The 25,000-nt window shown below is 43.9% G+C and overlaps 1 protein-coding gene across 1 annotated transcript in view; it reads left to right on the forward strand.

Moving 5' to 3' along the window:
• The window catches only part of LOC147018637 (sperm motility kinase 2B-like), a 114,093-nt gene that overhangs the window by 34,910 nt on the left and 54,183 nt on the right, over positions 1-25,000 (forward strand). The window contains exons 7-11 of the mRNA XM_085898519.1: positions 1,966-2,202; positions 11,425-11,541; positions 11,715-11,778; positions 12,298-12,437; positions 15,864-15,942. Coding sequence (XP_085754645.1) covers positions 1,966-2,202; positions 11,425-11,541; positions 11,715-11,778; positions 12,298-12,437; positions 15,864-15,942 — 637 coding nt within the window. The remainder of the gene's footprint in view (positions 1-1,965; positions 2,203-11,424; positions 11,542-11,714; positions 11,779-12,297; positions 12,438-15,863; positions 15,943-25,000) is intronic.

A 25,000-nucleotide genomic window follows, 5' to 3' on the forward strand; every position in this document is an offset into this window, starting at 1 on the left:
CTGATCACCGAGACCTGAGCGTGACAGAGAGTGCATCCTTCATGGTGAGATCACTTACCTCAATTGGAGCATATCCAGGGACCAGGGAAATGACACCCAAGGAGTGACTAATCCTTCGTCTCATAATACGCTCGTTGACCGGTGTTACCTCAATTATCATTCGTCAGCTTTTTGGACACAGCTACAGCAATTCCTTGGGCATGGTAACCATCAGAGCAACCAGACCAATCGAAGGCGAAACCATCCACCATGATCTCGCCACTATCCGGTCTCCGCACCTCATAGAGTGCTGCAGTGCCGATGTTCAAACGCTTGAGTTCAGATGACAACAGACAGGTGATCAGCCTCTCTTGGGGATTGGACATTGCAGGCACCCACCTGAAGGGACCACATCAAGTTAACGCAATTAGACTGCCGTCTGGTGGGTGAACCCTCAGCACCACTCTGCCACACACCACCGCAATCTTACTCAAGTAGTTTACCCCATGCTTTTCCTCCTATTTTCAAGGAATGGGGGTCCGGAAGGCTTTGCCCCAATCCCGTCATCCAGTGAGCTACCCTGGGAAGGGCTGTTCATCAAACAAGAAAATACAATAAGAAGAGCCTGGAGAGACAGGATGGTTTGGAATTATAAAAGAGGTCAGACAGGCGGTGTCTTCTCTCCTCTCATTTGTTTAGTCTGTATTGTGAGTACATCACGAGGAAATCAAACTTGGATGACATGGAGGCTGGAGTCAGGATTGGAGAAAGATGTATCAACAATCTATAGTATGTTGATGATATCACTCTGTTGGTAGAAAGTATGAGAACCAGATGAAACTGCTGCAGATAGTAAAGAAGGAAAGTGAAAAAGCTGTTTTTTATTTCAATCTAGAGAAGAATGAAATCGTGTCAACTGAGAAGATCAATGTGTTCACTTTGGGAAACAATCATGTGGAAATAGTGGAAAGTTTTATCTTTCTTGGTTCGAAGGGTGAAGTGAGTGGAGAATGTGGAGGAGAAATGAATGGATGGTTATCATTAGGGAGAACATTGGGAAGGATCGATAAAGACGTCGGGATACAAAGATGTGACAATAGAAACCAAGAGAAGGTTGGTGAATGCTCTGGTATTTCCAGTTGCAATGTATTGATGTGAGTCGTGGACAGTGAAAATAAAGAAAGGAAGAATATTGATAGTTTTGAAAAATGGTGTTGGAGATGAATGATAAGGATTCCAAGGACAGCAAGAAGAACAAACAAATCAGTGGTTGAATATATTAGACCACCATGTCCATGAGCAGCGCTGATGCTAAAACAGAAACAGTCGTACTTTGGACACACCATGCATTAAGAAATCGAACGTCCGGTGACGTAAACCATGCTGGTTGTGGTTGAAGGAAGATGAGGAAGACCTCATATGTGCTGGATGAATGGGGTAAAGGCTGCACCAAGCTGTCTCTCCTGGAGCTTTGGGAAGCAGTGCACGATGGGGATGTTTGGAGAAATCTGATTATGTACATCACCAGACATTGGCCACGACTTGACGGAACTTGATAACTTCATAATAATCATGTGCTGGCAGATGGGACCCTGGCTTAACATCCAAGCCCATGGATGGCTCATTCATTGCTGCAATGCTCTGTGTGTGAAACCACAAGTCCAGCAATTGATATGTTGCAAATCAAACCCAGACGAGACCACTCACAATGAGGTGCGCGACCTCTGCATCATCCCGTCTGACCATTGGTATTCATATACATCATTTGAAATTTGATGTGAGCCCAAAATAAAGGCTTAAACTTCATAGGATTTATATGTTGTAATGAAAATAGTTGGGATAAAATATTGCAGGTGTAAATCGCTATTTCAGATTAAAATGACAAGGTTGAATGCGTCTGTCCTGTTGAGTTATCTAATATCGTTTAGTTTAATTTCCATCCTGTGTCCATTCGTTGACTAATACATTTTTGTATCTATTTTGAAGCTTGGAAACCTCCTCTATAGTAAAGCGGGGGTGCTGAAGGTCATTGATTTCGGATTGGCCAAGAAGTTTCGACCTGGAACCTTGATGCGATATCGAGGTGGAACCAAACCTTTTATGTCTCCAGAAATCCTCCAGAAGAAAAACTACGACGGTCCAGCAGCTGACGTGTGGGCCTTGGGTGTGGTGTTACACACCTTGTTGAGGAAAAAGCACCCTTTCAAAAAAAAAGCACTCCAGGTGAGCAGTAAAATTGATGGCTTTATAATGATCATTATCATCCTCATCTTTGTTTAAGTTTGCCTCGTTATTAATCTGTTAAAAAAATGTCATTGACAAAATCATAAATTTTATCGATGTTGTTCTGTCAATTGGCATTGTTATGTGAAATCATCTGATAGGATAGTACAGAGGCACTTAACTCTCAGCTTTCATTTCTTCGTTCAATCCCTGACCCGACAATAAAGTGTGGGATTGGTGCTTTCCAGCCATGAGAGGGAGAAGGGGAGGCAAGGGGTAGAGGGGAGGCATGGGGAGAGAGAGGATGGAGAGGGATGGAGAGGGATGGAGAGGGGTGGTGAGGGATGGAGAGGGATGGAGAGAGAGGATGGACAGGATGGAGAGAGAGGATGGGCATGATGGAGAGAGAGGATGGACAGGATGGAGAGGGATGGACAGGATGGAGAGGGGGGGAGAGTGAGGAGGGGAGGGGGAGTGAGTTTGGAGAGCAAGGAGGGTTGCGGGAGCTTAGAGGGGTGAGGCAGGCGGAGCTAGGAAGAGGTAGGGAGATAGATGCCTCACCAAACGTCGCTGTACATACTGGGAGTGGGGTGGGAGGAAGGAGGAGGAGGAAAGTGGGGAGGGAAGGGGCTTTGGAGGAAGTAAGTTTGAGGGGAGGGGTTCTCGACTTGCGCTTGGTTGTGGGGCTTGTGTCGGAGGGGAGCAGGTGGCATAGTGCATAGAATTGAAGGAAATAGGGAATGTTAAAACAGCATTTTTATCCAGCATGCGGAGACCACCGGGAGATGTCCATGGGAAATGGAGAGGGGAGGGGGTTTGGGAGGACGGAAATTTGAGGGGAGGTGGAGGGAAGGCATTGTGAGGGGAAGAGAATGTGCTTTGAGGGGAAGGGAAGGCATCACAAGAGGAGGGGAAACGAAGGGCGATAAAACATGGCCAAACAGTAACATTTTATATTTAACCACCGGGTTCTACATAAATCCGGGCAGGAGCATTTAAAACCTACACCATCTATACATGGCAAAGGCCTGCCTTCTTGCTCTCACATCCCTCGCAGCGACTCTTGCATCCCTTTGGTCAGTTCACTGCGAATCTGATTTGTACATGCTGCAGTCCCCTCAACAGAGTGGGATGGGTGGGGAAGAAGAGGGAGGGTGGAGGGGTGGGAGAGAGAGGGAAGGAGGTGAAGAGGTCAAAGAGAGGGAGAGAGGGAGAGGGATCGGAAAGAGGGATAGGTGTGGGAGGGGATGAATGGGGTGAGAGGCAGAGGGAGAGAGAGGAGAGAGAGGGGAGAGAGGGGAGAGAGGGAGGATTCATTCAGATGTGCAGTTTAATGCCCATATGAGCGACGGTATACACATTGAAGAATAATCCTCCCTGTGAAACACTGGGATGACATTTTATAGCTGGGTCGGTATTCGAACCCAGGATCGACAGCTTAAAGAGTGTGTGCATACCTCTCGGCTATCCTGCCATGATGTGGCAATTCGTTGCTTTGTAACAACTAAAAACATTTTTTATTTCCTCATTCTCATTGTCATCACCTAATTTATTTTGCCCTCCTTCTCCGGAAATGTTCCCATGGAGAACCGACCGGCCGTATCGCCAACAAAACTTGAACAGCGCTCACCAATTTCCTAAGACAACTTTTGAGTTGTCATAAATTTTATCTAAAGAAGAGAACATTCACCACTCAAACAAAATGGTTGAAGAAACTTTGAAAAACGAAATGTTTAATGTTTTTTTTAATGGATTTATCTCTGCCGAAGTGACGGGTCGTATTATGAAAGGATATCGTACAAAAAGGGGAAATATGGTGTAAAATAAAATTGCACATTTCAGCGACCGAACCATTGACTGACTGACTCACCGCATAGCCAAACGCAGGCAGTTGGGCCCTGAACTTTGTTCAAGTCGATCGATATATTCATTGACAGTGTGAATATTGCAGAGCGTTCGCCAAGTGGCTTAAACACTCAATCAAGCACTCCAACAAAATGGTTGATCAGGAACGGCTTTCTTGACAAGCAATTAGCGATCGCCGATCGGTTAAATAAACATTATGCAACTGTCGATGGCCGGATTGTCGAGTGATGTCCGAATTCAACATGTGAACACTTTTTTTTTAGCAGTCAGAAATACTGCTGAAGTCAAAAAAGAAGTTTAAATCTTGAAATTCGGCTGAGATTGAGATTCCAGAGGTTTTGGAATGTGTATGTGTGGAAATGAAATATAGCCACAAACGTTCCTGTCTGGCCATTTAAGCATTGCAATGTATCCAGCGATTTGTAGTTATGATGATCAGACAATCGATGATCAGACAATCGATCATATGTGAGGAAAGTGGAAAGGGGGGGGGGGGTAACAAAGTTATCATGAAGAAACCGTTTCAGCCTCTTGCGTGTCAAGGAATTGAGCAGTTCAAAAAAAATGTCGGCTTCAGACTCTCACGTGCTGACCAAGATGGCGTGACGCCATCTTGGTACGCTTATTTTGGTTTTTCGTGATGAGCAACCTTTAGATCATCTTCAAAAGGGGTGTTTAAATTAACCCAAACACCCAGTTTTCATTCATGCACCACCTTGGAGTTCCCTTCGTAGACATGCAAAGTTTGGGACCACTAGGTTTCATGGTTTTCGAGTTATGGAGGAGACGGACAAATTGACGGACTGAGTGATGACTCGCCCCCTTGGTGAGGCGCTCGGGGTATGGTATATTGCTCCGGAGGTCCCAGTTTACGTGCTCCGGAGATCAATACGTTCCCCATGTGCGGGTCGTGCCGTATAAGCAGTCAGATGTGACAGAGATAAGTTATAATCTGCATGCTGATGCAAATTTATACCCCCTCTCACCGACGCACAGTATACAAATCCCGTAATGTAATGCAAAGTAAGCAAATGCATGCACATTTGAACACAGTGGAATGAATGCAAATCCTTTTCTCAGGATCAGAGATCAGGTTATGCAACAATCAATACAAATACAATTGGAAATCCCACTGATATGCGGTGATAAAGTAATTATTAAGAAAAGACAGACAGGTGCCAAAACAAAACTGACAACACAATAATAGTCGAGGAGCCCAGAAGGTTTATTCAAGTGAAAAGCGCCGGAACATTTGACCTCATGGGCTGATGGGGTCATCCACCGACATCACAAAAATGCATTGCTGCCAGGTCTGTTGGCTTTCCCCCCGAAATCACTCAATTAGTGACGCCATTACCGATAAACCTATTCTGGAAAAATATGCTTGATAATATAACGAATAAGTTGTCTTCACCAATGTTTTCATGGTCAATCATTACACTGACACCCGCATTATTGCTAGAAAATGTGTAGTTTACCATGTAAATGTTTAGTTCACCCATTCAGTTCGCAACGCCATTGTGGAAAACCCCATTTTCATTAATATCTGAAAAACACTGCATGACAATGTCACAAATAAGGTGTCCATACCCATGTTTTTTTTATGGTGAAATATTACAATGCCAACTCGAGTGCTTGAAAATGTTGAGTTCACCCTGAAAGTTGCCTACTGGAGTCGTGCCATCTCTGTCTTTTGTTACAATGTGGCAAATAATGCATTGGTCTCTGTCCCTTTTTGTTAGTTACAGATCATGGCAAATGATGCCCCGTTTGTATAATTTGCAAAGAAAGAGGAGAAAAGAAACGTGCCCTGAAGTGTTTCAACTCCAGCAACTGGGAAACAGCCAAAAATGCTGCGAGACGGCGAAAGGCAATGTGACAAGTTTTCGAACACCTTGGAAGAGATCAGAACAGCTGAGGGCCCAGAAGGCAAATATTAGCACTCAGTTTGCCTCAGTCGATTCTGTGCTGTGAAGAGAGGCGCACCTCCAAGCACAGAACCACCTGAACCACCTCAGAAGACCACTCGTTCAAGTTCCGATCATCCTTCTACCAGCATGAGAGGCGTTCTTGGACAGGAATGTCTTTTTTGTGGACAGAAGAGGAAGAGGAAGTTTCAGGAAAATGAACCCCTCAGCCAAATTTTGACCACAGACGGGAGCAAGGCAATCCTTCTTGCTGCGAAGAAAAAGTGTAATACTGGGATCATTGGACAAGGGGAAGATCTTATTGCAAAGGAAGCCAAATATACCATAACACTTGTCATCGTGACTATGTCAGACTGGATGAGACGGATGAAGAGCAAACCTCGAATCGGAAGATGCACGTTGAAGCCTTCAAAAACTTGTTGATGTTCCTCGAAAATGAAGTCATCAAAAACAAAACTCCCATGTTGGCGTCAGTAATTTTCAGTTTGTACAAAGAAGAGTTTCTTGCTCTTGGAGGAACACAGGATGACATTGATAGGTACACTACACAAAGTCTGATATCGAAGATAAAGGAATGATTCCTGGAAATCCTCGTTGACAAGCGAGCAAACAAATCTGGAAACCTTGTATTCTACTCATCACTGAGGTCTGCTTCGGCATTTGCTATGCTGACTAATTCCAATGAAAAGATTGAAAAATCAGGTGGGCTGCCATGGCATTGCGATCTCTCACAGCTGAGGAGGTAGACGTCCAAGCTGTTACATCCTTTCTCTGCGTGCTGTATGGCTTCAAAACTTCTGACATTAATGAAGCCAGATACAAGGCGTTCATGCGAATGGGTGGTGGTGATGAAAAGGAGCCCCTTGCCAGAATAAAGAAGATAAACTGTGCCTCTCTTCCCCCGTGCGCTAAGACACTTGGTAATGATATGAAAAGGGTGCACTCTGTGGCAAGAATCTGGAAGAGAGCTGATCAGACAGATCCATCTGGTGGGGCGAGTCCGACAGACTATGGATGGAAGTTGTCTCAAAGCTGCTTTGAACCAGACTTGTATCCAGGAAGTTCAGTTCCAGAGTCCCTCACAGGACCACATGAGGATGATGGGGATGGTGTGGAAGATAATTCAGTATATGAGGAAGAGTCAGATAATGCTTGCAGTGAGGATAGTGATGAGAGTGACGAACGTGAGAGAGAAGACTTGTATTGCCAAGAGGACATCAAGTTAATTATGTGAACTGCACATTTGCAAGTTTTCCATATATCGTTGTTCGGTAATGGTGTCGCTTAATGAGCGGGTGGGCTACACATTTACATGGTAAACTACACATTTCCCAGTAATAACACAGGTGTCAGGGTAATGATTAACCATAAAAATATCGGTATAGACACCTTATTTGTGATATTATCACGCAGTTTTTCAGATAGTGAGGTTTCGGTAATGGCGTCGCGAATTTAGTGGATGAACCATGCATTTACGTGGTAAACTATACATTTTCTAACAATATGCATTGCATCAGGGTAATGATTGACCATGAAAACATAGGTATGGACACTTAATTCGTCATATTATCGTGCATAGTTTGCTAGATATTGAGGAAATTAGGTTTTTCGGTAATGTCGTCACTAATTGAGTGATTTCGGGGGGAAAGCCATGGGTCAGACCCGGCAGCAATGTATTTTTGTGATGTCGGTGGATGACCTCATCAGCCCATGAGGTCAAACGTTCCGGCACTTTTCACTTGAAGAAACCTTATGGGCTCCTGGATGAGAAAACACCCCACCAGATATCCCAATCCAAACCCAAGGGAGGAGAGAGGAAGCAAAATAACAAAGGAATATTTGCCAGGGTATAACGAAAAAAAAAAGGGAGGGGAGAATTCATGCCTGTGTGAGATGATGTTCTGGTGGCCTTGTCCTCGCCGCAGACTACGAGAATGGTGGCGCCACACCTCTCTCCTTTCCCCTTATCTTTGAATATGCCCACAAACTTCACGACCCAAAGGACAAGAGCAATTCAGGTTGGCCAAGATGATACCCGATGAAGAGCAAATGCTTCGGCTCTCTCTCTCTCTCTCTCTTTCTTTTCTTCACGACATGATGCGTACCGACCGAGCAACTCTTCGACAGCACAGTCCCTTCAACACAGATGGTGCCTCCAACAAGCAACCCCACTGGGATCTCACAGCTCCTCCAAGAGCCCTCACAGGCAGTCACCTGTGACAAAAGCTCCAGGCCATGCGTCCCACACCTGCCCTCGCTGTCCTCTCTCAAAACTGCACTCTTAACTTTATCTTCTTCCTCCTCGCATTTCCATTTTTATCAGCACTCGTGAGGTTTTCGCCCATGGAAATTATGTAGAGCCCTCGAATGAGTGGGAAGGTCCATAAGAAAGGTCTTTTCAGCAGAAGAATAAAATAGAATTGCAAGAAAAGAAATAAATTGACTTATTCTGGTCCCACAGATGACCCGGCATTTCACATAAGATATACCTTAACCAGCACAGCCTCCTATCATCACCAAGTGATGAGCCCCTCGAGCGTAACACTGTGCCCCGTCCTCCTTCCAGAGCTGTTTCAGCTCTGTCTTATCATCTAACGTAAACAAATGCTGGGTCACCTACCTTACCTCTCCTTTGTCCGAGAACATGGGACACATACACAATATGTTTCATTTCATGGGGAGGAGCAAGGTAGAAACAAACATTTACTCATTTTTAGAGAGGCATTCTGAGCAAGCAAATACATTATCCATCACAAAATTCAAAATGCAACGACATCCTCCATCACAATGTTGTTGCATCGCACACAACTCAAGAAGTAAATAGAAAAACTGTTGGGTCTTGAAAGTCGAAATGATTCAAGTGAGAGCAAGTAAGGTAACCAGCTGGCAGCTGTCTCTGTCATTGTCTCTGTCATTGTCTCTGTCATTGTCTCTGTCATTGTCTCTGTCATTGTCTCTGTCTTTGTCTCTGTCTCTGTCTCTGTCTCTCTCTGTCTCTGTCTTGCATAAACAGTGTCTGCTGAATCTGGGGGGGGGGGGGGTTGAGCGGGTGATGGGCCTTGGTGGATGAATAATATGGGCCTCTTTCCCATTCTCCTCCCGATAGACCTATCTATCCCTGCATTCTCTTTGTTTTTCTTCCTTACTTTATAACTCCGTCGATTCTTGTTTGTGCAACCATGAACCTCGCACCTCCTCTTTATCTCTTCAGTGAAAATCATTAAACATTTATTTTAAACCCTGTTTAATTTGATGTTAATTCAACTATTACTTTCCAAACATTCAATAAACTCGTCACATGTAAGTTACAAGTGACCAGACACCAAGTCCCATGGAGTATTTTGCGACTCAAGTTTGACTCAAGTCCGAGTCACTGATTGGAGTTGCCATCTGCGCTTGGTCCAGACCATTCCAGATAAAAGATGTTCTGTATTAAAATTGTTTTGATAATTTAGTGTGTGTGGAGAGACTTTCTTTTCCTGCAATTGGGGTAACTTGAACAAAGGAGGGAAAATTCAGGAAAACCTGTGCAGTAAATAATCGCAGTCCTAAACTCATCTGATAATAGGGCCTTGCCCACATGGCTGGGGACTTGTAGTCCAAGTGACAATTATTACGCATCCACCTTGAGGCACCGAGGCGAATGCACCAGTTACCCAGAAAAATGTCATGGCAGAAAAGATTTCAGCACCCAAATGTGCGCCGTTTGGCATTGACTCGTGAAACCAACATACGGCAGAAGGATATTTAACAAGTAATCTTTATGAATCCCAGTTGTCAACCTGAAAAACACGAATACCGATTAAAAGCAACCCATAATGATTTCCCCAAAGTAATAGAGGACAAAGTTCAAAGATTTCAATGCAGCTTTGAATGAACACATGATGTTTGAGGTGGCAACTTCTCTTGGGTAGCTAGTTTGTAAAATAAACTTCAGCAGGTTACAAATGGATGAAGGGTTGGCTTCTCTTAAGTTAAATCTGAAAACCCACTCTGTGGGAGGAGGGCAGCTAACCGGATGATGGGATTGGGGCAAAGCCTTTGGGACCCCCAATCTTTGATGATAGGAGGGAAACCACGGGGGTAACCTTCCTGCTTCAGATTGGGGTGGTGCTGAGGTGTCGTCCACCAGATGGCGGTCTCCTTGGGTTAACCTGACGTCCTTTTGGGTGGGTGCCTGAAATGTCCTATTCCAAAGAGAGGATGATCACCTGTCTCCATTATCATCTGAGCTCAAGCGTTTGGACATCAGTGTTGCAGCACTCTCTGAGGTTCAGAGACCAGATTGCGGCGAGACCGTGGCAGGTGGTAGCACCTCCTATGGGTCTGGTCGCTCTGATGATTATCATTCCCAAGGAGTTGTTGCTGTGTCCAATAAGGTGGCTCCAATGATAATTGAGGTAACACCTGTGAACGAGCGTATTATGAGACGAAGGATTCGTCACTCCTTGGGTGTCATTTCTCTGGTCTCTGTATCTCCTCCGATTGAGGCCAGTGATCTCAGCGTGAAGGACGCATTCCATGCCACGCTCGAGTCTTTGGTTGATCGGTGCTCCAGGCGAGATACTCTTTTAGTCTTGGGGGATTTCCATGCATCGACTGGAATTGATAGGAATGGTTATGAGACATGTGTTGGTCTCCTTGGGTCTGGGTCTGTGAACCAGAAAAGCATTAAGTTCCTTGACTTTGCAAGAAGTCATGGATTTAGGGTGGCTGGTTTAAGGTTTCAGTGCCCACAGGCTCATCGCTGGACCTGGTATTCCAACACTGGCGGTGTGGCAAAGGAGATTAACCATGTGCTCATTGAAGGTCGCTGGAGGATGATCCAGAACTGCAGGGTCCACTGGAGTGCTCACTTCCTCAAGACTGACCACAGGCTTGTTGTAGCAAATCTGAAGTTGCAGCTTAAATCCAAGAGAATGGTACCATCCCAGCCTCGGCTGGATGTTGGCAAGCTCAAGGAGGAGAGGGTAGCTGAGGCACTACATTTCTGGCACTGCTTGGCTCTCTTATCTTCAGTTGTGAATTCCAAAGCTCTTTCTGATGTGTTTGGCAGCCTTGGCAAAAGTTCAAAAGTTCAAACCCTTTCTCAAGCCACTTGGACATCACACCCAAACACACTTTCTTCGATCAACAGCCCTGAATTCCTTTAGCAAAAACAATTATTTTACCACTGCAAAAAACCCTTTCACCTTCAGCTCCAGTTATCTGGTAAAATGCTGCCTGACAATTATAGGTTGTTATTTGATAATACCCTGATGAACCAATGCTCTCAGCTTTCACCGACGGCACAATTATATTTTGTACTATTTTGTAACAATTTTGATGGCTTCTTGTTGAGATCCATTTCACGAGAGTTGAGAAATGGTGACGGATTATGTTCTGAATCGTTTTCTTCCCCTCCCACCCCTGTTTATGCCCTCCCCAGAAAATGATGGATTGTAAACATGTAGATTACAACCCCCCAGACAAAATTGAACAATCCTGCACATCTCTTTTAAAATCCATGCTTTCTGTCAACCCAGACATGCGGATCTCAATGGAGGTGGGTGGCCAACCTACAACAAAGTTATTTATGGTTTAGTTTGTATTAAAACGTTTCTTCAAACTCACCAAATCTTGGTGTGGTGTGCTTTTGAGGTTTTGCACATGGATAAAGATGGGGGTGTTTAACTCAATCAATTTCAGCTGGTACATGTACAGAATTTTGTTTTCCAGGACATTATTTACCATCCATGGATTATCGGGGATTCTGAAACGGTGCAGGATCTCACAGAGGAAGGTAAAAAAAAAATCTCAAACGTTTCACTTTCGCAATATATAACAATTTTATGTATTCCAGAAAATTCTATCATTTCATTTGTTGGGAAAAGTTATAATATCCATAGATTGGCAGATTTAGATTCAGTAAAATTAAAGCAGCAGTAAAACCATGTTTCCATGATTACACAATCATTCCACTCTGCCTTTAGTGTCTGGTGAGGATTGTTGCATTTACTCCAATCTATTTCGCATGATAACCTGTTCACCCTGAAATACATTCCTTCAATCTCTTAACAAGGAATCCTCACCGATTGGGACAGCCCAACAAACGCTCACTCTTCTTGTTCAAACATATATGAAAACCACCCCAAAATGTCTTGTCGTTTCTTCTGCCTCGTAGCAATTCAGATTCACAGGATTCGCTTGTTCATTTTTATTACTCACAATGTACAGTTTTGTTTTAGTGTACCAATTTTTTTTGTTCATGTAATCTATTAATGGCTTAATTTTTGAGCACTTCTAACATTTTGATGTTTAGATGGCGAGATTCAAGATGTTGCTTCGAGTTCTTTCCTTGAAGACCAAGAGGCTGAAATGTTTAAGGAAAATGGTGAACAGAAGGTTGAAAAACAGGTCATGAAAATTGAGGATGATGGTCAAAGTGATCGGGTTTCTGTGGTGAGTGGACATTATCAATAAGATGTTGTTGTGATGGTGAGGTGCAGTTTATTTATAAAGGAGAAGGGCACTCGGTGGAGCACATACCTCCACCATGTAATGCCTGATCCATGAGAACACAATGGGCCCAATAACTTTTTGAAATAACATGTTACATATCGTTTTCAGCACAATCTCAATGGTGAAGAATCGCTTAAAAATTTCTTGTCGTCAGATCCTGATCCGGATCTTCACCAAAATATAATCAGTTCGTCCTTGTCACACGTTCAACCTGTCCACTAAATTTCATCCGGATCTCTCCACAACTTTTTGAGATAGCCTACAGAAAGACAGATAGACAAACAAAAAACCAATGTCACCCGCAGGGTGACCCGTATCTTGCCAAAAGGTGACCACGCGTGACTTCTTTAAGGTCACACTGAGGTGAACAGAGCTGCTCTCCACCAGGAGCGACTCCTTGAGGAATATCTGCCGACGAGAGATTCCGATGAGAATCGTTCTACAGAGTAACCATGATAAATATGCGTTTGCCTCATAACGTCACCAAATGATGTCATAATGTCTCAAGCTTGACATATCTAGAAAGCACTCATCGAGTTGTTCAATTTGAGGTACTACACGATATGGTTCCTAAAACTTGAAAATTTGTTTTTTTTTGTAGAAAATTTTGAAATATCATGCTATATATCGTTTTTGGCTCAAGCCTGGTGTTGGCTTAGTGGTTAGGGTGGCGGCTTGGGATCCCAGGGTCCTGAGTTCAAGCCCCATTGGCTGCTGAATTAACACCAGGGGGTTGACTCAGCCTGTCATCCTTCCGAGGTTGGCGAAATGAGCGCCAGTGTACTGGTCCCGGTGTATGCCCCGGTTAGAATAGGTGTGCCATATCCCTGTGTGTCGTAAGAGGCGACCAGGGTTGGCGTCAGGAAGGGCATCCGGCCATAAAACATTGCCTCAAGAAAAAGCCAAACCCCTGCACAGCAGGGAAAAATGGCTGTAAAAAACGGTCATTTATTTTTTTTATATCGTTTTTGGCCCGATCTCTCAATGGTGAAGAATCACTTTAATAATCAAACAACTCTCATATTCAGATCTGGAATCGGATCTTCACCAAAATCGAAGCACTTCTTCCTTGTTACACACCCAACATGTCCACCAACTTTCATCCGAATCGGTCCACAACGTTTTGAGATATTATGATATATTTCATTTTTGGCCCGATCTCTCATTGGTGAAGAATTGTTTAAAAAATTCTCGTAGTCAGAATCCAACCAACCTCCCTCCTACCTATCCTCTTTTCCTGTCCGTTCTTTACCCTGTTGCTTGTCACACTATTAGGTCGACCTTGCTGTTCCATGAGCCCTGCTCCTATAAAGAAAAAAATAGGTTAGAATACTGGATTTTTTCATCGAAATATTTTTGTGTGTTGAAGCTTTTAATTGTCACACAGCCTGTAGTTTTTAAACTTGACCATCAATTAGGTTTATTACCCTCACCTAAGGAGAGGGTATTGCAATTGGGTCCTTCTGTTTGTCACTTGCAAAATCGAAGATTTTTCAAGTATATTGGTCAGTCGATTTTGTTTGTCTGTCTGTCTGTCTGTCTGTCTGTCTGTTTATCTGTTTGTCACCGACAGGTCACAATTTTAAACGGATCTTCACGAAACTTCACCATATGGTGGAGTTTGTCATAAGGAAGAAGCCTATTGTTTTTGAGGTCAAAAGGTCAGCATAGGTCAAAGGTCAACAACTTAGGTGAGATTTCTAAAATCCTCAATTTTCATCTGATTGACTTGAAGTCAATTGAAGAGGAGTTGCACATTTGGTCACTGAATTCAAGCACCAATTATTTTTGAGGTCAAATTTGTTTTATTGGTTTTGCCGGTTTCGTGCTCTGCACGACGTCTTCTTCTTGTTTGTTTATTTATTTGTCCGCACAGAAATTTCGTGTATTTTATCCGCAACCGCTTGTCGGATTAAGACGAAATTTGCACCAATCAGTGCGACTACTAATGTAGAATGTTTTAATGATAATCATGACGTCATAGGTCACGTCGTGTGGCAGCCATGTTGGAAAAATGTAAAAACTTTGGACCTCTGAAACGGCACCAATAAAAAAATTGAAACTTGGCATATGGCAAGAACTCCATGGGGAATAAGTGATTTTTTATGATGTCAAAGGTGCCTTCGTTATGGCATCATAATTGCATATGTAGAATGCTACATCCGATCAGTATGAAAAATTTTAAGGGTCATCTCGGCAGAAAATAGTCCACAAAGTTTTTTTTGATGACGTCATCAGTACTGTGATTCGGCAGCCATATTGTTTTTTGTTTTTTTTAAACCTTCAAAAATCATCTTCTCTGAAATGGCTGAACAGATCAAGGCAAAACTTTGCACATACAACCACTTATCCATGAGGAACAAAAGGTTCACACAAATGACTTTGGTCACGTGGTTTGGCAGCCATATTGGATATACCCTAAAACATAAAAATCATCTTCTCCAGAACGTGTGGACAGATCGAGGAGAAACGACATAAATGTCCCCCAAGGCATGTGTGTACAAGTTCATTCAAGAATAATTGATGTCACATGATTTGGCAGCCATATTGGATGAAATAAAAATATTCAATGTTTTCTCTGGAACCACTTAATCAATCGATGTGAAGTTTCACATTATGATCTAGTAGTGATGGGGAATACACGTTTTAAATTTCACTTTGATTGGACGCATGGTCTGGCATCCGGAATTATTTAATTTATTGATCTTGGTTCTTATTTTGTTTTGATTTAAAAAAAAAAATTTTGAATAAGGCTCACTTGGCTGTGCCTGGATGGGTTTGAGGGTAAATAGCAGCTGAAATGCAAATCCTGTCCAGGTTCCTCCTGATGACTTCATCATTGTTTTTTGCTTGTTTGGGTTCCTTCTGATTTCTCCAATGCAGGACTGTACCTATTTGGTCTTCCATTGATTTGAATTGAATTTTTTTTTATTCCATTCTGAATTCAATTGAATAATAATTTAAAAATCATCATGGGTCAGGGTCAGGTGTCCAATCAAAGCAGGGGTTACATCAAAGCAGGACGTCTTGGTACCCAGTCATCACTGCCAGCAGTTATAAAATGACAGTTCTAATTATGTCTCTTATTAATGACGTAATACACCGTCACATAAACGCCACACAAAATACACCACACAAAATAAGTCCTGGTGAGGGTCTGCAATCTCTGCTCTTTTTGTTCTTGTTCTTTGTGTGGTATGTGTTTGGTTTTTATGTTCGTTCAGTGTTGAATGGAATTTAGATATGATTAATCACGATGGCATGAGTAACAAATTCTGTGCTTTGTGTGTAGCAAGCGATGTGTGTGCAGAGCTAATTACATTCATACGACATCGTGATTCTGTGATATATTCTACTCTCTTGCAGGCAGAACGAAAGAACACGATTTTCTTCAAACGCATTTGGCGTTTTCTTCAAAGATGTTTTCGATGTTTGAAATGTCAAGGTAGGAATATCAGCATTAAGAAGAGCAAAAAACCCCTTTGGGACTGGATAGCTTTGTTGATCCATGTTCAGCTTTGTTGATCCATTTTCATTAAATGAAATGAGTAGTGATGAGTCTATTATATTTTTAAGGACTCAGGTTGGTTGGTTTGGTTTCCAGAAAGATGTGTCCAGGCCAACCTGAGCAAACTGCAAGAGTGCCATTGCTCTCATGCGTTTGGATAACTTGAATAATATATATATATATATATATATATATATATATATATATATATATATATATATATATATATATATATATATATATATATATATAGATATATATATATATATATATATATATATATATATATATATATATATATATATATATATATATATATATATATATATTCAGTAATCCCCCGCTATATCGCGGTTCACCTATTGCGCCCCCGGTTCATCGCGGGTTTTCCCTTGGAACCTAACTATTTTTTTCTGCGGATTCCCCCGGTATATCGCGGTAATAATATATAAAATATAAATTATTTAAGCAATAAATTATAACGCGTGGTGCTCGACCAGTCACACAACGCACGAGACAAAGTTTCGCTTGTGAACTTCGAATATTTTCTATGTTTTATCTCCAAGCCCTACGATGCCGCCCAAACGCCCTGCACCTGCTAAGGCTTCTGGCAAGGAACCGAAGCGCCAGAGGAAGGTCCTGACGCTCCAGGAGAAGGTTAAGGTGCTCGATATATGCTTCGGGAAGGAAAAAGGTTTGCCGCGGTTGGACGAGCACAGCCAAAACTGACCAGACCAGACAAGTCAATCTCTGGCACCTCGAACCCGGTCATTGCCAAGCCAACCAGACGAAAAGAGGTGATCTCCGGCACCTCAAACCCGATCATTGCCAAGCCGACCAGACCAGACGAGTCGATCTCCGGCACCTCTAACCCGATCATTGCCAAGCCGACCAGACCAGACGAGTCGATCTCCGGTACCTCGAACCCAATCATTGCCTAGCTGACCAGACCAGTCGAGTCGATATTTTTTTTTTTTTTTTTTGGGAGGCATCCATTCATCGCGGATTTTCACTTCCCTTGGGGGGGGGGTTGGAACGTAACCCCCGCAACAAACGGGATGACTGTATATGTATATATTAGGCTGGTCCAAAAACAGCAAAAAAAATGAATAAAAATTCAGATGTTCTCTCCACAAGCCTTAAATTATTCCACTATGATTCAATAACGCGCATGAAAAATTTGTTGATCGGAGGTGATTTATAGGTCACTCCATATGATGACTTTTAGTTTCATGAGTTGGTTAAATTAGGGTATGGTCAGGTACGATTACGGGTACTTCTGGATGTCCGAGGTGGAAATGGAGTGCATTTTCTAACTCTATGGGGTCGATTTACTCTAAGAAATGACTGCTCCGACATTGAATTCACGACCATTTCGAAAATATGACCTAAAACAAGATTTATCATTACTGGAGTTGAGTAACTAATCCTACTCATTTCGATATTTTCTCATCTGTAATTAATTTGTTGTCCATCTAAACATTTCTTGGAGTAAATCGTCCCCACTGAGTTCGAAAATGCAGTCCATTTTCACCGAGGAAGTTCAGAAGTGTACGGATTCGCATCTCACCATACCCTAATTTTTCAATCAATGGAATTACAAGCTATTAGAATATTTCGTCTCATTGACCAAATACCACTATCATTTCCGCCTCTATTGCTGTCTCCACTCCCGCCTGAACTTATTTCGAGCCGGCCCAACATCCAGTGTTTTAGATTCAATGATTCACGAAAAATATTTTAATTATTTATTTTGTTATTATTATATTAAATTAGGGTATATATATATATATATATATATATATATATATATATATATATATATATATATATATATTTGAAAGTGTGTCTGTCTGTGTGTTTGTCTGTGACCGATGCACGCGAAAAGTACTGGACTGATCCTCACCAAACTTCACATGCTGACAGAACATGTACCCGGGAGTGTCCCGATGTAAAAGAATTGTACTTGCGACTTCCCGGTTTCCGAATTATGACGTCATCACCTGATTGCGTAATGTTAATTTTTCAAGTTCAGCCGATTGACATGGGACCAACGGAATTTGCTCGAGAATGAGAATTAATTAAGTCGCAAATGATGACATGAAACCAGCCTCACATTGTTGAGGCATTATGGTTTTTTTATCTGATGCGGCAATAAATCTTAACATTTTTGAACTCGAGTCTTCTGCAAATAAAACATGGCGGGGAAAATATAATATTATAGTGGTGATGAAAAAAAAAATAATAATGGTGGCAGCCTCTACAATTTTACAATTAACTGTGTCATATACTCCTTCAGACCCGCCGTCATCCACGGGATTCCTGTGCGGAGCACCGGTATCCCTGCTAGTGTATATATATATATATATATATATATATATATATATATATATATATATATATATATATATATGTGTATATGTATATATATGTATATATATATATATATATATATATATGTATATATATGTATATATATGTATATCTATGTATATATATGTATATATATGTATATCTATGTATATATATATATATATATATATATATATATATATATATGTATATCTATGTATATATATGTATATCTATGTATATATATGTATATCTATGTATATATATATATATATATATATATATATATATATATATATATATATATAATTTTTTTTTCTTCAAGAAATATATATATATATATATATATATATATATATATATATATATATATATATATATATATATATATATATATATATATTTCACATGCTGACAAGCGACCCGTTCCGTACTATCGGGATAACCGAGCGGTGTTATTCGTCGACCTCGACGGTTCGATTAATTATCGGGCGTATTCAGCCCACTATCAACCCTTTACGTGAAGCAAGATGAGGATTCAATGAAAGAAATGACGAAGCGAAGCGGGAAACAGTTCAACACAAAGCACATTTATTCGCGATGAACGGAAAGCACACATATTCAATTCCACCAAAAGCACATAGAAAAGGAAAAGAAACACAATGCAATACATAGATATACATACATATATATATATATATATATATATATATATATATATATATATGTATGTATATCTATGTATATATATATATATATATATATATATATATGGATGTATATATATATGTATGTATATATATGTGTATGTATGTATATATGTATATGTATATATATGTATGTATATATATATATATATATGTATGTATATATATATGTATGTATATATATATATATATATATATATATATATATATATATATATATATATATATATATATATATATATGTATATATATGTATATATGTATATATGTATATATATGTATATATATATATGTATATATGTATATATATATATATATATATGTATATATGTATATATATATGTATATATGTATATATATATATATATATATATATATATATATATATATATATATGTATGTATATATATATATGTATATATATATATATATATATATGTATGTATATCTATGTATATATATATATATATATATATATATATATATATATATATATGTATGTATATATATATGTATATATATGTATATATATGTATATATATGTATATATATATATATATATATATATATATATATATATATTTATATATATGTATATATATGTATATCTATGTATATATATATATATATATATATATATATATATATATATATATATATATATATATATATATATATATATATATATATATATTGTTACGGATTCGCGCCCGCCGGCGTGCTGACGGCCACTTAACTCGAATCGCGGCACGTCGCCCACCGGACGGACAATCCAGTGGTGACCCTCTCGGACTAACGCCGGGAACCAGTCACGGGTGGAGCTTTCGGTCTCACCGCGATCGAGCCAATCGGCCCCCGCGTGGGATAGGGTTGCTCGCCAAATTCGACCTACCTAAGTACCCACACGGAGGGTAGACCGGGCGATCGCACCTCGCCGCAGGTCGACTTCGGACACGGGCCACTTAAGCGACCCGTTCCGTACTATCGGGATAACCGAGCGGTGTTATTCGTCGACCTCGACGGTTCGATTAATTATCGGGCGTATTCAGCCCACTATCAACCCTTTACGTGAAGCAAGATGAGGATTCAATGAAAGAAATGACGAAGCAAAGCGGGAAACAGTTCAACACAAAGCACATTTATTCGCGATGAACGGAAAGCACACATATTCAATTCCACCAAAAGCACATAGAAAAGGAAAAGAAACACAATGCAATTTTACACAAAAAGCAAATGCGACAATGCAGATCTAATACCGATTACGCGAGCACACGGCAACACTTATACAATTTTACTTCACAGACGGCGCCGACAACACATATCCCCAAAACAAAAGAAAAGAACACCCTCAAGGATGAGGCGGGCCTGAGGCCGAGACCGGGTCGGGCCTACCCGTCTGGTGATGAGACGCGGAGCGGCGATGGTGCCTCAACTCCGCGGGCCTCGCGGACAGTGTCTGGTAGGGGGTGGGAAAGGGGCCCCCTTGGTCGCACTATCTCAGCGCGGGGGGAAACAGGAGGGGGTTGCTGATGCTCGGGGGAAAGGAGGATTTTTACTCTGCCTCGAGTCCCGCGACGAGCGTCTCCACCTCGGCCAGGTCGCGCCGTCGGCCTCCCTGGTGTGCAGCTCCCGGCACGACGCGAGCACCCCCTCGTCTGCCCTCGCCGCCTCTCCACAGCTCCGTCCTCTTCGCTCCGACTCCAACGCACACGACGACGATGACGACCAACTCCTTCTTGCTTCTTCTTCCCAACTCCACCGACTGCGAAGTCTTAACTCCCTTGACTTGACGAACGCGGTCGCTCATATAAGCCCCGTGGCTTCGCTTTTGACCCCCTGCCTTCGACCTTTCACCTCGCTCCCCATTGGCCCGAGAAAAAGTGGGCGTGAATGCATTTTGATCCATAAATTTGCATATAGCGATCGCCCTCCAACGCCCTGGAGGCGGGGCCAAATCGCCCCTCGCTCACCGATTGGACGGAACAAAAGTGGGCGTGTGTCGTTTTTGATCCGTTTTTGGAGCGGAAAATCCGTGGTTTTGTACACGCTGTTCGGCGCGCGCCCTGCACGAGTCCAACACCGGTACCCACAAGCGGCGCAAGAACGGTGGCGATGCGACGGTTGCGAGGTGTGACGTGAAGCGGCGCCGCGGTGGGTGGTTGATGTTGTGGTTGGTGGTGGTAACAATGGCGGTTGGTCCAAAATAAAGATAGTAAAAGAAAAACGGCTATCCTGAAGAGTCGCAGCACGCATAAATGACATGTATTCCCACTAGACAACGGGTTTGGGCCTAACTACACATATACTTACCGAGATATCTCACCTAAGGGACCTGAATGGTGGTTTGCGAATTTGGTAACCACAACACTACCCCCTCCCCTTTTTACAGACTCGTCCCGAGTCGTTAAATTTTCGTGTGCCATCATGTGTAGTTTTCCCCTAGTACATTTTACCTACGGATCCCTGAGTGCGACATTCATGGTATTCGTGTCCCCAAAATAAATAACCTGAGGGCTGCGTAACTACCTAAACAAACTCACTCACACGGACGACTTAAATAAAATTGCCGGCGCTAAGACATACATGCCGGGGGCGCACTCATATGTACAGTACATCTTAACCTTAACTTACAAATTTTACACTAAACCATGGCCCAGGATCAATGAACTCTGCAAAAGAAAAGCAGTTAGCACGGAGCCAGGCTGCCCACATGCAGTCTCTGGCTCAAACAATGCAGGTGACAGGGAACGTGGCTGGCTGCTCACACGCAGTCCAAGACCTTCCCTTTTGAACTGAACGCGGTGAACCACAACGGTGCATGGGCTGCACAAACGCAGTCTCCGTGCCAGCTCAAGTGGCACACGCAATGAGCACAACGAATGGATGGATGAACACAAACACGGTGCACGGGCCGCCAATGCAGGCCCGTGCTGTTGCTGCCGACAGGGCAGTTCTCGCAGCTTGCAAACTGTTGCCTTGATCCTGGCGCACATGGCAATGAACAGGGGTCAAAGCAAAAATTGAACGGGGCTGGTGAACGTGGGCAGTGGGCATGGCATGGCAAAGGCAGCAGGCAAACACAGCCCGCAGAAGAAGGCCGCTGCAGGCAAACACAGCCGGCAGATGAACTGGTCGGCACAGGCCTTGCAGCAACACAGCCAGCAGATGAAGCTGGCCAGCTTTTGCCGTTCAGTGGAGGTTGGTGGAGGGAGTGCAGTGGTGCTGGCCACTTGGAAGGCGGGCTCGGACCTACCTACCTGTCTCCCTCCCACCTATCGCCTTTGCCTGTCACTGTACATACCCACTCCCTTAATTTGTCAAACCCCAATTTAGCCCCAACTTATTTTTTTGTTGTTTTTATTTTTACTTCCCTACTATAAATCGTCCCCTAACCCCCTTTATCGTCTTTGTTCGGCTAACCTATCCTGTCACCTAGCCTACTCCCAACCCCTACGTTCCCTTCCCGGAGGGGAACAAGGGAGAGCTAACGTCCTGTGTCGAGGCCCAACGAAACCTCAGGATGGCCTCCCCAGAGTTCGGCGATCTTAACACCAAGTGGGTCCAGCGGCCCACAACGACAGCGAGGGGATGGATGGTGCGGAGGGGTACATCTCCTAATCTACCCTAACCATTTAACTGTTAAACTACCCCGGGGCTTTCAACAAGCGCCTCTCGCTTAAACTATTGGTTCTAACAACCCAGATTCCCGTCGCCTGTGTTGGTGTCCTCACAATTTCGGGCCTCGCCCCCCCAATTTCCGCTCCGTGCCCTCACACGGTCTCCTGGCTGGGACACGTGGCTCCCTTTGGCAGGCACGACCCTCTGCCGAATCTCCCGCTATGGCACCCCCGGGCACTACACTGCCTCCGAGCCTACCAGCTCCCTAACACCGGGGAGTGCCCCCCATGGCACCTCCCCTGAAACGCACACGTGGCAGGCTGGCTTCCCGGGCCCCTTTCCGAGGGTCACCCATGCCCACAACACTGCCCACGCGGCTAATGGCGCCCCGGGCCCCCGCACCAAGCAGGCGCACCCGTGCCCACTACTCTATCCCGGCCCCCCATGGGCCCATGGCCTACCGCGGCCGACTAGCCTGGTGCCCGGGGTACCCACTCAGCGATACTCACCTTTCGCAGCCACGCTCCCAAGCCCGTCAACAGGGCTCCTGCACCCCTCCAAATGGGTTTCGAGCCTACATTCCCACCAACAGCAAAACGACCTCCATTTTTCAATTTGACTAACCCAGCTAACTCACTTTACTCTGACCCCGGGGTCCCTTGGGCGGGAGTCACTCCTCCCCCCAATCACTCATCGCACCATGCATTCCCCATTCACTCCATACACACAGACCCGCTGGCCTCACTCACCCACCAAGCACATGCTTCCACTTCACTCACCAACTCTTCAACACACTCACCGCTGAACTCTGCCATCCTTCTAACTACCTCCCCTAACTAACTCGTGCTCCCACGTCATCCCTTAAACTACAGCACGTTCCTTTTAACACTACGTAGCTAAACTACGTCCCCACTACACATTCACTGTCTGTCACTGTCTCCAAATAAATCATTTTATTTCCCAACCTAAATCTTGCTACAATCCCTCTAACTAATCCATTCCACGGACTCCATGAGGACTTACCCCTGCCCCATGGAGTCGGTCTAACTAAGCTAACCCTTCCCCCTAACTAGTTTCCATCCTGTGCCCAGGTAAGGGGGTCTTCCACCCCTTGCCCAGGAATCCTGTGCACCCGAAAGTGAGGCTTGCTTTTTTTTTTTTTTCTCTTTACATGCGCAGCACCAGCGCGGCAACTCAGAGCTCGCGCACTTTGCACCTGCCTGTGACGTCATGCAGCTGCACGTGTTCCTCGTCCCTCCTTGGACGGTACCATCCGGCAGGGATACCCCTCCTGCCGGATTCCAACCCCACGTGCAGCCACGACCTCACCGTGCGCATAAAAAAAAAAACACAAGCCCCACGTCTCGAGGGGTTCCCCACGCGAACATATGTGCTTTGCCCGTTGGAGCTTAACACACACGATCGCGTGGAGAACCCGTCCGGACCAAATCCATTATCCTGCCTAAACTTTGTCCGTCCGCGGGATCGGCAAATCCACCGCGTGCGTTTCCGGACCGGGACTTCACTCTCGCAAGCGAGCACGTGGCGGTCTCGTGCGTTGCACAGCACGGACCTCGTGCTCACTGCTGGGTGAACCCGGCACGGTCCCCGAAACAACTACAGCCGCTACTCGGCTTTCTTTCCTTACATGTCGCCGTCGTAGCCATTCGACCCACGCACACCTGCGTGTTACGACGCTCACACTCCATTCCATTCCATTCACACCGGGAGACGCGGCTGCGTGCTCCCGCATGCCAACCGACATCTCCCTCACATACCGCTCTCTCCCTTGCATACGGCCGTTCACTCACGCGTGCCTCACTACTCACACAAACCATACTACTTACACACGCGGGGGAACTCACCCGCGGTGCCTCATCCACACTCCGTGCCTCACTCACACACGCGGGGGCACTCACCCGCGGTGCCTCACTCATACTGGCCGTTTCATCCACACACACGGCCTCACTCGCACACGGTGCCTCACCCACACACGCGGGGGCACTCACCCGCGGTGCCTCATCCACACACCGCGTGCTGGGAAGCACGCACTCCGGCACCATCGCCACCACACCACTCACACACGGGGTCGCTTCCACACACGGGGACGCACTCACGCCTTGCACCACACACACAGGGACAACCACACTGGGTATTTGTGTCCCCACAAGGGTCTCCGGGGCCTCTATGCCCCCCAAGCTCTCCGTGCACCCGTCCGCAGCACTCGTCCCCTCAACCTCGCAAAGCACGACCGAACTCACCTGGTCGTGACACGCCTCAAGGGGGCATACTCCCTCCCCTCGTTCCTGAAGGAGGCC

This window comes from Eptatretus burgeri, chromosome 10, assembly GCF_056783735.1.
Source record: "Eptatretus burgeri isolate ZD-2024b chromosome 10, Ebu_testis_v1, whole genome shotgun sequence".
NCBI classification, from domain to species: domain Eukaryota; kingdom Metazoa; phylum Chordata; class Myxini; order Myxiniformes; family Myxinidae; genus Eptatretus; species Eptatretus burgeri.